The sequence below is a fragment of the Bubalus kerabau genome, chromosome 19 (assembly GCF_029407905.1).
Source record: "Bubalus kerabau isolate K-KA32 ecotype Philippines breed swamp buffalo chromosome 19, PCC_UOA_SB_1v2, whole genome shotgun sequence".
Classification (NCBI taxonomy): Eukaryota; Metazoa; Chordata; class Mammalia; order Artiodactyla; family Bovidae; genus Bubalus; species Bubalus kerabau.
Genome location: NC_073642.1, coordinates 27,805,736 through 27,822,825, shown reverse-complemented (window position 1 = coordinate 27,822,825; position 17,090 = coordinate 27,805,736). Strand labels below are relative to the sequence as shown.

At 44.8% G+C, this 17,090-nt stretch overlaps 1 protein-coding gene across 1 annotated transcript in view; it reads left to right on the top strand.

The window, feature by feature from the left end:
- The window catches only part of TMC3 (transmembrane channel like 3), a 53,892-nt gene that overhangs the window by 22,944 nt on the left and 13,858 nt on the right, over positions 1 to 17,090 (top strand). Inside the window, exons 9-17 of the mRNA XM_055555982.1 lie at positions 692 to 735; positions 2,155 to 2,302; positions 4,231 to 4,340; positions 5,947 to 6,025; positions 7,991 to 8,236; positions 9,582 to 9,710; positions 9,971 to 10,038; positions 14,154 to 14,282; positions 15,817 to 15,927. Of these exons, the coding sequence (XP_055411957.1) occupies positions 692 to 735; positions 2,155 to 2,302; positions 4,231 to 4,340; positions 5,947 to 6,025; positions 7,991 to 8,236; positions 9,582 to 9,710; positions 9,971 to 10,038; positions 14,154 to 14,282; positions 15,817 to 15,927 (1,064 nt within the window). The remainder of the gene's footprint in view (positions 1 to 691; positions 736 to 2,154; positions 2,303 to 4,230; positions 4,341 to 5,946; positions 6,026 to 7,990; positions 8,237 to 9,581; positions 9,711 to 9,970; positions 10,039 to 14,153; positions 14,283 to 15,816; positions 15,928 to 17,090) is intronic.

Here is a 17,090-nt window from a genome sequence, read left to right as displayed (position 1 = left end):
GCCAGTCCAGGCTGCCAGGAGTCAGGGCTCTGCAGACCGCAGCCTTTACAGCAAGAGCCGCTGGCCTTCTGCTGGGGGTCAGCATGGTCCTGTTCCCACGGTGCTCAGACCAAGGCAGCCACAGTCTCCAACGTCACGTGACATGATGTGTTTCCACCCCCCACAACATGTCCCAGACAATCCGATGGTGTACAGGAGGAAAACACTGGAACTTTTTTTAAAAATTTCATCCTTCTAAAATTTCCATGTGTGTATCTGTGTTAATTTGCATAATGGATTACTACCATGTTGCATGTATTTAACTTGTAAATGAATAAATACATCTATGTGGGAGATACAAGCTCTTAGTGTTGACTTAGAAGATAACACAGTAAAAAGCATTCAGAGACAGAGCTCCTGAACAACTACATTACAGCTAAATGGTGCCCGCTTCTGAGAAAAAAATGATTTAGATCATTTTGATGATCTCAATAATTTACTTCTCCATTTCTTATTTCCATTCTCCAGTTGCCTTTTTAAATCTATTATTATACAAAGTGCTGATATCAATAGAGTCTTATAGAATGAAGTCTAGGCATTGAATTTATGATTAAAAATACTGGATAAGTCATTTCTCTCATAAACTATTTGTAAAAATTTATGATTAATGATAATACTAAGCTTTCAATACTGTATGTGTCTTTCTTTAAAGGAGGCTATACTGGAAGAACAGGAAAAGAAGAAAAGCAAAAACCTGTATGTATGACAAACTCCCCATACTAGAGTCATTGATAAGCTGTTTTAATTTGGTGCCCAAATCACCAGAGTCTATCTCATTTTCATACAACATCAGGCAGTTCTTTTTTCTTAAAAGCTATCCATCTCATAATGTGGTAGGTGGGAAGCCTATAATTTTTCTCTCTTTAAGAATATTTACTATTTATTTGTTTGGCTGTGACAGGTCTTAGTTGCGGCATGCGGGATGTAGTTCCCTGTTGAGTGTCTAGTTGCTCAGTCATGTCTGACTCTTTGCGACCCAATGGTCTGTAGCACACCAGGCTCCCCTGTCCTTCACTATCTTCTGGAGTTTGTTCAAATTCATGTCCATTGAGTTGGTGATCCCATCTAACCATCTTATCCTCTGTTGTCCTCTTCTCCTTCTGCCCTTGATCTTTCCCAGCATCAGCGTCTCTGCAATGATTTGGCTCTTTGAACCAGGTGTAGAAAGTATTGGAGCTTTAGCTTCAGCATCAGTCCTTCCAATGAATATTCAGGGCTGATTTCCTTTAGGATTGACTGGTATACAGAGCAGTGTTTGTATGTTGATCCCAACCTCCCAATTCATCCTACCCGCTTGGGGTCTATGCATTTGTTCTCTACATCAGTCTCTCTTTCTGCTTTGCAAATAAGTCATCTCTACCATTTTTCTAAATTGCACATATAAGTGCTAATTGTGCTGTGTTTGTTTTTCTCTGACTTACTTCACTTTGAATGGCAGTCTCTAGGTCCATCTTCACTGGTGGTTTAAGCTCATGGTTAGTTCCTGCAATGCAGAAAGCCTGTCCAGGGGATGCTGGAGACCTGGGGAGTTGAGGAAACACCAGCCCCTGAGAGGAAGCAGTTGTTATGGGAGGATGGACTCTCGATAGGGTGTTGGAAAATGGATTCTGGCTCTCTCTCTGTCATTAATTTCTATGACCCTGAAATGCCCTTGACTCTTTGGGGCTGCTGCTTCCTCAGCTATGAAATGAAAGGATGGGACTCCATCTGTGTTCTCAGGGGGCAGAGCGCACCACCCACATGAGGATTACCTGCAAGGTGCTGCAAATGCAGATCCCTCCAATGCCCACCTTGACTGACAGAATTAACATCTCTGAGAGTGAGACCCAAGACTCCACATTCTTAGCATGTCTCGAAGAGTAAACCTCACAGGTGATTTTGATGTTCCCTCAAATGTGAAAGCTGCAGCCATCCTGAACACATTCCCGTTCAAAAATGGCTCATTCAGTGATTCATTATTACAAGCAAACAAATCAGCAGAAAGTCCAGTTCTCATTTCTCTCCCACACACAAATCCTGAATCCTCCTGATTCTGTCAAAATGTGAGGAAGACATGCATCTGGGCGCCCTGTGCGGAGCCCAGCATACTGTCCCCATATCTGCCTCTCCCTGCAGGGCAGTGACTATCTGTCTGCGGGTCGTCGCCAACATCCTGGTGCTTGTCTCACTCGCTGGGAGCATCTATCTCATCTACTTCGTGGTGGACCGGTCCCAGAAGTTGGCACAGTCCAAGAAGGAGCTGACACTCTGGGAAAAGAATGAGGTACCCACACACAGTGGCAGATCCTCCTCTGTTTCCTGGGTGTTGCTTATTTTTTATTTTTAATGAATTAATTAATTTGCACCAGGTCTTAGTTGCGGTATGCAGCATCTTTAGTTGCAGCATGTGGGATCTAGTTCCCCAACCAGGGATGAAACCCACGGCCTCTGTACTGGGAGTGCAGAGTCTTAGCCACTGGACCACAAGGGAAGTCCCCCCTGTGGTGTTTCTTAAGTGGATTCACTGGAAGTATCTCCATGGAAAAACTGTAGTCCTCTTATTCTAGAGCATGGATCACAAGGGCTTGGAACCAGAGTGGCAACACTCAGGCTTGGCTGAATGATATCCCTGGCCTTAATGAGGAAGGTTTTGATTCAAAACCACCCTCAAGATCTGTACATTCTTTCCCTTGGAGTTGCACTGCTGACTGTGCTTTGCTTTCTTGGCTTTGTGTTTCTTTATATGTGTGTTTCCAGAAACCGACTTCACCAGTATTTGCATTAGCAATTGCATTGTCTTCAATTGCATGTGTTGAAGTTGACCACGTGGGGATTGTTGAACATTTAGGCGGTTTCCATATATTTTGCCTGTGCTGGGTCTTTGCTGCAGTGTGCAGGCTTCTCTTGTTGCAGCATGTAGGTTTAATTGCCCCGAGGCATGTGGGATTTTAGTTCCCCGACCAGGGATCGAACCTGCATCCCCTGCATTGGAAGATGGATTCTTAACTATTGGACCATCAGGGAAGTCCCTCTATATTTCTAAGTCACAATAATGCTTCCCAAAATAGCCTCACACCAATGGCTCATTTTTGTAAAAGTCCTTTCCCCTCCATTTATGTGATTATTCCCACAAATAGAATATTACCAAGAGGAAGGTTATAAACAGTTTTATAATTCTTACTAATTATTGTAAGACTCTGGTCCTGAAAGTCTGGTTTGATTTACCTGTAAATATTTGAATGGCAGAAGTAGCACAAATGCCACCTCTCAGACCACTTCTATGAAAATAATTAAAAACAAAGTGTGCAGGCAATACATTCATCCTCAATGTACAATAATTTTTCAGAATCTGAGACTGCATTACAGAGTCTCTTCTCATACCTCTGTATTTTATGTCAATTAAGTGGGTTATAGAAATATGTGCTTGTGTGTGGATAGGTAGATAAATTTTTGAAAGATAAATTCAGAAATTATTTCTTCTTTAGCTCACACCTCTCATGTACCAGCTAAGCCTCTGCTTTCACTTGTCATAAATACAGAGAAACAAGAGTCATTCAAAAGTAATGCTCTAAATCTTGCATGTGCAGAAAGAATATTTATTACCTCTCAGACTTTCCTTGTCTGTTCTTAATGGCTACACTTATTTTCTTCTTCCATCCAAGGTAAAGAAAGTATAAATAGAATAAGATGGTAATTGAAGAAGGTGACCAAAACACCAGTGAATCCCAAATGGCATGTATGAGTGTCTTCAGTTTAAGGAAAGTTCCTAGAAAGAATAGCACTTCCCTGGGGGCTCAGTTGGTAAAGAATCTGTCTGCAATGCAGGAGACGTGGATTGGATCCCTGGCTTAGGAAGATCCCCTGGAGAAGGAAATGGCAACCCACTCCAGTATTCTTGCCTGGAGAATGCCATGGACAGAGGAGCCTGGTGGGCGAGAGTCCCTGGGGTTGCAAAGAGTCGAACATGACTTAGCAACTAAACTACCACTGCCACCGCTGGAAAGAATAAACCCATGGCAAAGTGGCCTTGTCAAGCAGCTAATTAGCTAAGATTTGGGGGAGGTTTTCCATGAAAGAACTGCATGATCCTCTGAATACCCCTCTCCCCTACCAAACATTAGGCAATGAGATCAACTGTCAGGTGATGAAGGCTGAGATTCGGGGGTGGGGGGCCTTCAGAGGAGCTCGGTGGGGCATGCATTCTCTTGGTAGGTGAGTGTGGTGGTCTCCCTTGTCACCATGCTGGCACCATCGGCCTTCGACCTTATTGCCGCCTTGGAGATGTACCACCCACGAACCACACTGCGCTTCCAGCTGGCAAGGTACGGCCACTGTGCTGGGAGGTTTCCTTATGGGTTCACTGTCTGGCCACCCACCGTGGGAACTCAGTCTCTCAGGAGCCAGGGCTTGCTTTGCCCCACGCCGCAAGCCTTAGCACAGGACTAGCCCTATGGAGCATCTTAGGCACAGGGGTTGAAGGATCGGAAGGACGGGGAAGAGGACGTAGGGAGAGAGGAGGGGGCTGGAGAGGAAGACTGGATGGAAGAGACGGATGAAAGGGTGGTGATAAGAACAAGAGGAAAAGAGGAGGAGGGAGGGAGGGATGGAGAGGATGAGAAAAGGGGAAAACAGGCAGAAAAAGCAGATGTGAGAGAAAGAGGACCAGAAGATGAAGGAAAGGCTGCACTGTTTTGCTCACATTTTGAGTCCCTCGGTGGATTGACCACAAGAGGTGAGAGACTCTTGCTGTCTTTCCAGATGTGAGATGAACATGCTTTACTCGTAATTCCCCAAAGCACAGACCCATAGAGGCTATGTCAGGATGGTCAGTGGGTGTTCAGCAGGTGGTAGATGCAGATGTGAGCCACAGCAGACTGGGGACAGGGGAGGTCAGAGGGGCCAGCCTCATGAAACCACATTTCATTGCTAGCATTGGCTTCATCACTGTCTTACTGAAAAATTTCCATCTCCTGCCCAGAGCAGCCTCTTTGTCAGTAGACGTGCAGCTTTAGGGGAGGTTCTGTTAGGGTGATGGTCGCAGAGGGCAGGGATATTAGAACCTGGCTTACTTGTCTCCCATCCCTCTGGGCCCTCCAGTGCTTTGATTGTATTTCCTCTTGTAACACTGGATCATGTTCTACAGAACAAATTTCCCCCAGATCACTTTGGGAAGAATGACTCTCTTTCAGGAGTCAGCAAATATTTTCTGTAAAGGACCAAGTACATCTTTTTGATCATGCTGGTCTATGAAGTCTCTGAAGAGAGACTATGAAGGTCTATGAAGGCTCAATTCTGAGGTCATAGTAGGGAAGTGACCATGGACCGTACAGCATCTAAGGGGCGTGGCCGTGTTTCTTGCAGCTTTATTTCTAGAAATAGAAGAGGGTAGGATTTGGCTAAAAGGCTGTTGTTTGACAGCCTTGAAGTCCAACAGAAGTCCAATTGTCGTTTCAAAGATAGAAACACTTGAAAGATCAGGGGATGGCATGTGGAAACCCCTCATCCAGGGTGGCTCTGTGGGGAGGGGTGTTCCCAGCGCCCGGGCTCAAACCCTTGCCTCTGTGCTGCGCTCAGCACCTCCTCTGTCAACCCAGGAGAGAGAAGAGCATTCCTCAGCAGCTCCCTTACAGGTACACACCAGGGAGAAGCAATACTATGATTGCATTCCTAGTACACAGATTGGCCTCATTGTTCTGTTCAAAACTAGAAAAACAGAGGCATAATAGACTTGCCCCTCATGAGTTCAGGCTACCATTTTTTTTTTTTTTTTACACAATCTGATTCTGAAGGAAACCAAGGGTGAAAACCAACCACTGTCTTAGCCTAAGCACGGTAGTCACTCCAGAATCATGGCAGAAGCATGGATCAGACAGAAGCATGGATTTTGTGTGGTGGTCTGCTCATTCAAGGTGGGTTTGTGGCTTTCAGGGTCCTTGTACTCTATCTGGGGAACCTCTACAGTCTGATCATCGCCCTCCTGGACAAAGTTAACAGCATGAGCATTGAGGTGAGTGCTCTGCCCTGGGAACTTGCCCAGCTGCCCACTGCCTCCCCCATACCACACACAGGCACATGCTCACATATACATATACACACACACAAACATTTACACACATATACGCACATGCACACACACATGCATACACTTACGCATACACACATATGTGCGCGCGCACATATACACACGTGCATACATATATACACATACACATGTGTGCACACACATGCATATATATGCATACACACACACACACACACATTGGGCTTCCTAGGTGGCGCTAGTGGTAAAGAACCTGCCTGCCAATGCAAGAGACGGAAGAGGTGCGGGTGAATCCCTGGGTTGTGAAGATCCCCTGGAGGAGGAAATGGCCACCCACTCCAGTATTCTTGCCTGGAGAATTCCGTGGACAGAGGATCCTGGTCGGCTACAGTCCATGGGGTTGCAAAAGAGTTGTACATGACTGAAGTGACTTAGCATGAAGCATGTATACAAATATACACACATATGCATACATACATGAAAACACATGTACACACATATATATATACAAGTACACACAGAGACATACATATACACATGCACACATATACACATAAACATACATATATATACACACACACACACGCACACTATCACACATATACACACACACTACAGGGCCATCATCAGTATTGTCAGCATTACTGCTTGTACTTGCACTCCATTCTTCATGTTGGAAATTCAGTTCAGTTGTGGTCTTCTCAACATAAAGATGGGAAAATTAGTCCCATTTCCAAGATAGATAAACTGAGGCCAGAATTGATGGCTAGTCACTGATAAGTGCTAGAATGAGAATCTGGGTTTCCTGGCTCTCTTTCCTGGAATTCCACCAGGAAAGGCCATCAACAGCTCTGGTAAATGATCCTGGGAGAACTGCAGGCCATGTGACCCACTCAGAAAATCAGGAGAATATAAACATCTTATGGAGAACAGTTCAGAGCAGCCCCCCTCCCAATACCCACCAGGGTATCCACTCCCAGCCTAGGGTAGGTTTGGAGTTCATGTTAAACCTGATCCACCTATGAGAATATCCCAAAGGGCAGGGGGAGGCAAGGCAGGGAAGAGAAGGTTTCTTAAGGTTGTTTATATAAGCCATACCTGACTAACATCAAATCCTGTGGCTTGTAAGACAGCGGAGGCCATGGGGAGTAATGGTTCTGCATTAGGGCTTTGGTGTTGCAAAGACTGGGTCCCTGCCTGCCACCTACTAGCATCTTACTTCATCTAGCTGAGCTCATCTCATCTATCACAACCATTCCTAGTACGAAGCACTCACCTCATCTATCACATATATCCTATCTATCACATGGAATAATCATTCTTACCTGACCCTCTTGTGAGAATGAGAAATAGAACAGACTAGAACCTAGGACAGCCTCTGACACTTACTAGTGACCAATAAATACTATTCAATTACAATGTCCATTCCTGGACACTTTATAGTCAAGTGGTTATCAACCAAGCTAGAGAGAGTGGGAGAGTGAGAGAGACAGAGAGATGGAGACAGAAACAGAGATACAGAAAGAGATTATTCCCAAGCATTGCAATGATACCCTTGGTGTTCATGATAGATTGTTACTTACAAATACAGTAAGTCCCCTACATATGAACCTTCAAGTTGCATACTTTCAAAGATGTGAACATGCTATTGTGTGCTAGCTAAATTGTAACTGTACTACTGTACTTTTCAAGGTCTTGTACTGTAAGAATAAAAATGTTTTATTTATTTTTGGGGTCTGTTTTTTATGTATTATTTGTGTGAAAAGTATTATAAACCTATGACTGTACAGTACTATACAGCAGATTGTGTTTGTTGGGTACCCAGGCTGACTTTGTTGGACTTATGAACACAATCTCAGAACTGAACTCGTTCACATGTTGGGAACTAACTGTAACTGAGCAACTTCTTTTCTTCCTTCCCTCTGTCTGCAGGAAGCTGCTCCCCAAAATAGCACAAGTCACTGGATAGATTCTACCATCTTCTTTGCCACCAGGGCAGCCCCCGGAGAAGAGAGATGGTCCACACTTGGGCCTGGAATAGGGCTCAGGAGAAACAGCACGTGGGCCTCGGAAGAGGCCAACATTCCAACTTACATCTCACCTCTCTCAGGAGCCAACAAGACCACGGTCTCCACCCGGAGTCCACAAGACCAATGCTGGGAGACCTATGTTGGACAGGTAGGTTGCTGTCCTTTACAAAACCCTTTTGAATCAATTTCATCACTTGACTCTAGCAACTCTCTGACTGCCATTATGCCTCTTTTATAGAAAAGAAACATAAGTTCATTGGGGGTTTAAGATTGCCCAGGTCTCAAAACAAATAATAATAATCAGTGTAAAGACTCTTGCAGTATTAACCATGTGCTTGGCCCTGTTGTAAGTGCTTAGTCTAGAATTTTATTGTTATCATCCTTAGAACCAGAGATGAGGAAATTGAAGCACAGAGGTTAAGTAACTTACCCACATGACAGATAGTTAAGGGGCTTCCTTGATGGCTTAGCGGTCAAGAATCCTCCTGCAATGCAGGAGACTCAGGAGACGTGGGTTTGATCCCTGGATCAGGAAGATCCCCTGTAGGAGGAAATGGCGACTCACTCCAGTATTCTTGCCTGGAAAATCCCATGGACAGAGGAAGGTGATGGGCTATAGCCCATGGGGTCATAAAGAGTCGAACACGACTGAGCATGCACACACATAAAAGCAGAGTGATGCCCCAAATGCAGGCATCTGCTCCAAACTCTGTGCTCTGAACCCATCTGCCTTTCACATTTGTTCTATTGTCTTGTATAGAGACTCTCACTCCCTAGGTATTATCCCATAATCATGCCTCAAGTGGTCTCCTACTAAATGGCTCCGAATCATAGATTTTTTTTTTTCCTGGTTTGGTGTAATGCTGGCCTCAAATATAAAAATTCAAATGAACAAATTTTTTTTAAACATTTTTTTGATGTGGACCATTTTTCAGTCGTCCCACTTTTGGGCTTCCCAGGTGGCCCAGTGGTAAAGAATCAGCCTGTCAAGGCAGGGAAACACAGGTTCCATCCCTGGGTTGAGAAAATCCCCTGGAGAAGGAGATGGCAACCCACTCCAGTATTCCTGCCTGGAAAATTCATGGACAGAGGAGCCTGGCAGGCTACAGTTCATGGAGTCATAAAGAGTCAGACATGACTGAACACACACATGCACAATTATTTAGTCTTTATTGAATTTGTTTTATGTTTTACAATATTGGTTCTGATCTACGTTTTGGTTTTTTGGCCCCGAGGCATGTGGCATCTTAGCTCCCCAACCAAGGATCTAACCTGGCCTCCCTGCATTGGAAGGTGAAGTCTATACCACTGACCACCAGGGAAGTCCCCAAATGAACAAATATGTATTGAGCGCCGATTGTGTGCCAAAAATGAAGTCACCCTGGTCCAGTGGCTCATGTCACGGAAATGAACAGAGACGGGAGGATCCTGACGAGAAAGTGGCCATGGGCAGGGCTGGGCATGGTGGCATGCAAGGATGCCTTGTGTTTCAGGAGATGCTGAAGCTGTCCATCATTGACATGCTCTTCACCGTGGCCAGCATTCTGCTCATAGACTTCTTTCGAGGACTTTTCGTTCGGTACTTAAGTGACTACTGGTGCTGGGACCTGGAGAGCAAGTTTGTAAGTAAGATGCTGCTGGATACACCCTTTCCTGATGGCTGGGCTGGGAAACTGACATGGCCGAGAGAAAACATGTGAGGGACGAGAGAAAGGATGTACAAAACTAAGTTTCCATCTCTTTTTTTTTCCCATTCACTATTTTCTGGGATGGCCACACAGATGGTGGGAGCAAAGAATTCTATACATGTTATTATAATAAACCGGTTTATGCAAAGAACTTTGGAATGTTTTTTAATGCAGAAGTTCTTTTTCCCTTGTAGCCTGAATACGGGGAATTCAAAATTGCAGAGAACGTGTTACATTTAGTCTACAACCAAGGAATGATCTGGTATGTATCAAAGCTTCTTCCTGCCTGTGCTCACATCTAAATGTGGGCTGAGATTTTAATTTACTTCGACTGAATGGGGCGTGACCATAGTAAACATAGTCATAAGAATTAGGAAAGGACATAAACAGTTTATAACTGAAGGATTTCATATGAATAGTCATTTCAGTAATGGTTTTTGAAGCATTTTGTGGAAAGGAATGATGAAGGAAATAGTCCATTTTTAGACCACTATCAGTTCAGTTCAGTCGCTCAGTCATGTCTGACTCTTTGCGACCCCATGAATCGCAGCACGCCAGGCCTCCCTGTCCATCACCAACTCCCGGAGTTCACTCAAACTCACATCCATTGAGTTGGTGATGCCATCCAGCCATCTCATCCTCTGTCGTCCCCTTCTCCTCCTGCCCCCAATTCCTCCCAGCATCAGAGTCTTTTCCAATGAGTCAACCCTTCGCATGAGGTGGCCAAATACTGGAGTTTCAGCTTTAGCATCATTCTTTCCAAAGAACACCCAGGACTGATCTCCTTTAGAATGGACTGGTTGGATCTCCTTGCAGTCCAAGGGACTCTCAGAGTCTTCTCCAACACCACAGTTCAAAAGCACCAATTCTTCGGTGCTCATCTTTCTTCACAGTCCAACTCTCACATCCATACATGACTACTGGAAGAACAATAGCCTTGACTAGACGGACCTTTGTTGGCAAAGTAATGTCTCTGCTTTTCAATATGCTATCTAGGTTGGTCATAACTTTCCTTCCAAGGAGTAAGCGTCTTTTAATTTCATGGCTGCAATCACCATCTGCAGTGATTTTGGAGCCCAAAAAGATAAAGTCTGACACTGTTTCCACTGTTTCTCCATCTATTTGCCATGAAGTGATGGGACCAGATGCTATGATCTTCATTTTCTGAATGTTGAGCTTTAAGCCAACTTTTTCACTCTCCTCTTTCACTTTCATCAAGAGGCTTTTTAGTTCCTCTTCACTTTCTGCCATAAGGGTGGCGTCATCTGCATATCTGAGGTTATTGATATTTCTCCCGGAAATCTTGATTCCAGCTTGTGCTTCTTCCAGCCCAGCGTTTCTCATGATGTACTCTGCATACAAGTTAAATAAGCAGGGTGACAATATACAGCCTTGACGCACTCCTTTTCCCATTTGGAACCAGTTTGTTGTTCCATGTGCAGTTCGACCACTATCAGTCCCTACAAAACAAATAAGCAAACAAAACTGCACAAGAACCAAGAACCAGTAGAATAAACTTTGGGGGAAGGCGGGGCTGGTGGCGGGGGGAGGCTAGGAGGAGAGGCTGCTGAGCCCTCAGGAGGACCTCCTTCAGTAGCTGTGTCACAGAGGGGAGTTTGCCCTCAGCTCCCCACTCTCCTTTCATATTTTTTTGGAGAATATTTATTCATTTATTTATTTATTGGCTGTCCTGGGTCTTAGTTGCTTTGTGCAGCCTTTCTATAGTTGCAGTGAGTGGGGCTACTCTTTATTGAGGTACATGAGCTTCTCATTGTGGTGGCTTCTCTTGTTGTGGAGCATGGGTTTTATAGCACAGAGTCAGTTGCAGTGCATGGGCTTAGTTGTTCCAAAGCTTGTGGGATCTTCCCAGACCAAACAGGGACACAGGATCTTCCCGGACTGAACCTGTGTCCCCTGCATTGACAGGTGGATTCTTACCCACTGTGCCACCAGGGAAGTCCTCTCGTTTCATCTTTTCACTAGGCCCAGGTGCACAACCATCCATCCGCTGGATAGACAGACCCATCCTAGGGGAAAGCTGCTCACCCAGGGCAACTCCCAGCCATGGCAATCATGTTCATAAAGATGCTAAAAGGCTGGAAGGGATCATTTGATCCGCATGGATGGGTGTGTCCCTGGGGGCATGGTGGAGAGCTCCCTAATCATTCCTTCACCTCTGGCTTTCCCTCCTGGACCCCCTAAAGTGCTCTCTGTTAAAATACAAGCAAACAAAGAAAAGGAAGAAGTGCCTGAATGTCCCACACATTCACAAGACACAATCTCTTCTCATCATACAGTAAAATGCAGGAGAAATAGAGAATCAAGTAATACTCCTTTATTCAAATTCTGTGTTCTTGGGACTTCCCCAATGGTCTGGCGGCTATGACTCCAAGCTCCCAATGCAGGGGGCCCCGACTCAATCCCTGGTCAGAGAACTAGATCCCGAGTGTCACAACTAAGACCCAGTGCAGCCAAATAAATATTTTTTTTAAAAGATATCATTGCAAGAAAAAAAATTAATTCTGTGTTCTTATAGTCCACTTATTTTGAAAAATATTTTCATAAATATAGTATTAAAATAATACATAACATTTATTTAACATTTGCAAGATACCGGGAACTTTTTTTTAACCTGTAATAATTGGTTAAATCCTTATAGAGACCCTATGAGGTAATTAGTATTTTCTTCTCCATTTTAATATGAGGAAACTAAAGAAAAGAGAAGCCAAGTGTCTTGCCTCACATCAGATAGACAGTGATCTTTTTGCCTGATGTGAGAAACCAAAAGTTTTTTCTTAGAGTTTTACTTATCAAATGTATCCTTGTATCTATATTTATCTTTCTGCTGCTAAATCCAAATTTGACAAGTATTGTATTGAATGAGCATCTAGTATAAGCAGATTAGCCTTAAGTCAGAAGATCTGGGTTTCATTCCCTATTTGGCACTTATTTGCAGGGTAATTGTATCTCTGTTTCGGGTATTTTATTCCAGGCCTGTCATTCCCAAAAGCACTCAATTTGGTTGATATAGGTCACCCTCTTATTATTAGTCTTTGAGCAAATTACCTAATTTTCCCAGACCCAACTTTGGATACTAACCCCTCCTTTTATTTTATTTTTATTTTAATATGCTTATTTATTTTTATTTTTGACTGTGTTGGGTCTTCATTGCTATGTGTGGTCTTCTCTCTAATTGCAGCATGAGGGCTTAGTTGTTGCTTAGCATGTGGGATCTTAGTTTCCCAACCAGGGATTGAACTCATGTCCCCTACAGTGGAAGGCAGATTCTTAACCACTGGACCACCAGAGAAGTTCCTACTCCCCCTCTATGATGGCAGAAGGTTAAATGGGCCAAAATGTGTGAGGATGCACAGCCCAAGTGCAACAAAAGTAGCTGTGCTGCACATATGTTGATGGAAACTGAAAGTCAATAACTGATTAATGTAGCCCTCACCATGCATGCTTAGATGCTTAGTCGCTTCAGTTGTGTCCAACTCTGCGACTCCATGTAGCCCAACCAGGCTCCTCTGTCCATGGGATTCTCCAGGCAAGAATACTGGAGTGGGTGGCCACGTCCTCCCCCAGGGGATCTTCCTGACCCAGGGATTGAACCCACATATCCTGCATCTCCTGCATTGCAGGCAGGAGACACCAGGGAAGCCCTAGCCCTCACCATAGATAGGCAAAATCTAGAGCCTACTCAGAATCATAGTTATCCACTCTTTGTATCTTGACCAGAAGAGGGTCTTTCCCTTGCTAACTGTGAAAAGACACTTAGCATTCCTGTGTCAAGAGAATTTCTTTTAGGCCATGCTGTGCAGCATGTGAATGGCACCCCACTCCAGTACTCTTGCTTGGAAAATCCCATGGACGGAGGAGCCTGGTAGGCTGTCTATGGGGTCACTAGAGTCGGACACGACTGAGCAACTTCACTTTCACTTTTCACTTTCTTTCATTGGAGAAGGAAATGGCAACCCACTCCAGTGTTCTTGCCTGGAGAATCCCAGGGACGGGGAGCCTGGTGGGCTGCCGTCTATGGGGTCACACAGAGTTGGACACGACTGAAGCGACAGCAGCAGCCACAGCAGTGCAGCATGTGGGATCTTAGTTCCCCAACCAGGGATGGAACCTGTGCCCTCTACATTGGGAGCTTGCAGCCTTAACCACTGGACCACCAGAGAAGTCCTTTCTGGTTTTTTCTTAAGAGGCTATTTTAAAATAGGCTCTCAGCTCATCCACAGAAGTGACTAGTCTTACTCCCAGAAGGTGGAGGTTTTGGATCTCAGATTTCCAGGGGCTTCCTCAGTTATTTAAGCACAGAGTACCCATCTTGAATGTGGAGAACAGAAGCTAACTGGCCTCCCCTTGTGGTTTCAGGATGGGAGCCTTCTTCTCCCCATGTCTCCCTGCCTTCAACGTCCTCAAACTCATTGGGCTCATGTACCTGCGCAGCTGGGCCGTGCTGACCTGCAACGCGCCGCACCAGCAAGTCTTCCGGGCCTCCAGGTCAGTGAGTGGAGAGAACTCACATCAACCACACTTGCCTTATCCAGGGGGGGTCTCCTCAGCTCTCTGCCTGTCGAAATCTTGTTCACCCTCCGTTTGCATTTCCTCCCTGAAGCCATTGCCAGTGCCCACTGCTCCCCTCCACCCCGACCTTGGAAGGAATCATGACTCTTCTTTAAGCTCATGACACTTCCTTTACAACTTTTTCCTGAAGTTTAATCATCATCAGTGTCACTCACTCAGTCAACTCCTCATGGACTATAGCCCGCCAGGCTCCTCTGTCCATGGAATTCTCCAGGCAAGAATACTGGAGCGGGTTGCCATTCCCTTCTCCAGGGCATCTTCCCAACTCAGATTGAACCCAGGTTTTCTGCATTGAAGACAGATTCTTTACCGTCTGAACTTTCTCAGCTCCTATATATATATATATATATGTATATTTATACATACATATTTATATGTGTATATACATTTTATATAAAATGTGTGGGCTTCCTGCATGGCACTAGTGGTAAAGAACCTGCCAGCCAATGCAGGAAACATAAGAGACACAGGTTTGATCCCTGGGTTGGGAAGATTTCCTGGAGTAGGGCACTGTAACCCCACTCCAGTATTCTTGCCTGGGAAATCCCATAGACAGAGGAGCCTGGTGGGCTATGGTCCATAGGGTTTCACAGAGTCTGACACAATTGAAGTGACTTCGCATGCATGTGTAAAGAATGTGTATGCATAAATAGAGAAAGGCTTCACAGATTAATACTCACCTACTTACTACATTCTAAGTGGCTCGATATTTTCTTTATTCTTCTAGTCAGTCTATTTCATTAGAGAGAGCGTGCTGTCTGAGAATCTGTAGGTGGACAGATCATTCATTCTCTTCAGGACTGTTTACAGTCCTGAAAACACCAAACAGACCTGCACTGTCCTCAGGGGAAGCCTGAGTGGCCAAGCTTTCAGATAATAACTTAGGACCCAGGGCCCAGGGCTTAATCAGGCAGGAACTATTTTTCACCCTGAGAAGCTAGGAGCAGAGCAGATGAAAGGCTGAGAGACACATCCAAGTGAGAGAGTTAAGAACCACAATGAAGGAGTCACACCATCCTCAGACATAGGGGACAAGCTCAAGGCTGGGGACTGGAGAGGAAATCACTACTTAAGGACTCAGGTGGGTGGGACAAAGGTTCTAAGATTTTTTCCATGAATTAGGTTTACTGTGTGATGGCCATGGGGTCACCCCTCTCTTGGTTTGAGATGGACAGGTGCTCAGCAAGTGATTAGTAGATGAGCAGGTTGGGCTGGGTGATTACTAATTTTCTTGGAGTATCCATTTCTAGTTTACTAAATTGCCTGTGACCCTGTGACAGACCCTTTCCTTAGCAGTAATGGGAGGAGGATATTTTTCTGTTTCCAGAGAGTTAGGGCTACAGTTTCTGTGTTGATGTTTTGGGGGGCAGGAGAGGTGGGGTGATACATACGCATCAGTGGCAGCTGGCCAGGGAATGAACTCAACACCTGGCACTTGTTTTCTTTGCAGATCCAACAATTTCTACTTGGCAATGCTCCTGTTTATGCTCTTCCTATGCATGCTGCCAACCATTTTTGCTATAGTCCGGTACAAACCATCTTTAAATTGTGGACCATTCAGGTAAGTCAGGGCTTCCCAGGTGGCGCTAGTGGTAAAGAACCTGCCTGCCAATGCAGGATACGTAAGAGACTCGGGTCAGATCCCTGAGTAGGGAAGACTCTCTGGCATAGGAAATGGCATCCGACTACAGTATTCTTGCCATTAATAGAGGAGCATCCCATGGGCAGAGGAGCCTGGAGGGCTACAGTCCCTGGGGTCTCAGAAGAGTTGGACATGACTGAGCATGCACGCACAGGTAAGTTATTTTAGTTTATTCGGCTCTGCCTGGAGCTACTGACAGCAGAAGGGAAAGGACTCTTGTATTGAACTGAATTCTCCTGGCTCACAAAGCAGGTCAACAGCAGAGAGAAACTGCAAATTCATGTCTTTTGAATCCATGACCAGTGTTCTTCACTTGCTAAGCCAGCTGCCCTCAAATATGATCATCTTTGTGCTCATCTTTAAAAGATACAGCCCACTTAAAATCAAAATGGGGAAAGGCATTGCTCCAGTGCTGGAGAGAAATTCTACCTGGTCAGTCTTACCCTTCTAGAACTCAGAAAGCTTTTACTTAAAGATTGTCCATGTCACTTTTAAAAAAAAAGATATTTTTGATGTGGACCATTTTTGAAGTCTTTATTGAATTTGTTACAACATTACTTCTGTTTTTTATGCTTTGGTTTTTTGGCCATGAGGCATGTGGGATCCTAGCTCCTTGACCAGGGATCAAACCTACACTCTCTGCATTTGAAGCATGGAGTCTTAACCACTGGGGGGCCAGGGAAGTCCCTAGTGTCACTTTTGATTCTACACTTATCTAGCTGCATCAAGACAGAAGTCCCTAGAGGTATCTCCACCTAGGATTTGCTTTCAGTTAAGGTTTTTTGATTTTTTTAAATTTTATTTTTTGGCTGTGCAGCTTATGGGATTTTAGTTCCCCTACCAGGGATCAAACCCACGCCCCCTGCATTGGAAACATGGAGTCAACCACTGGACCACTGAGGAAATCCCATTTAAGTCAGTTTTGATACATTTATGTAACATTTAGAGTCTGTCTTTGTAAACCTTATACACACATCAGTTCAGTTCAGTTCAGTCCCTCAGTCGTGTCTGACTCTTTGCGACCCCATGAATTGCAGCACGCCAGGCCTCCTGTCCATCACCATCTCCTGGAGTTCACTCAG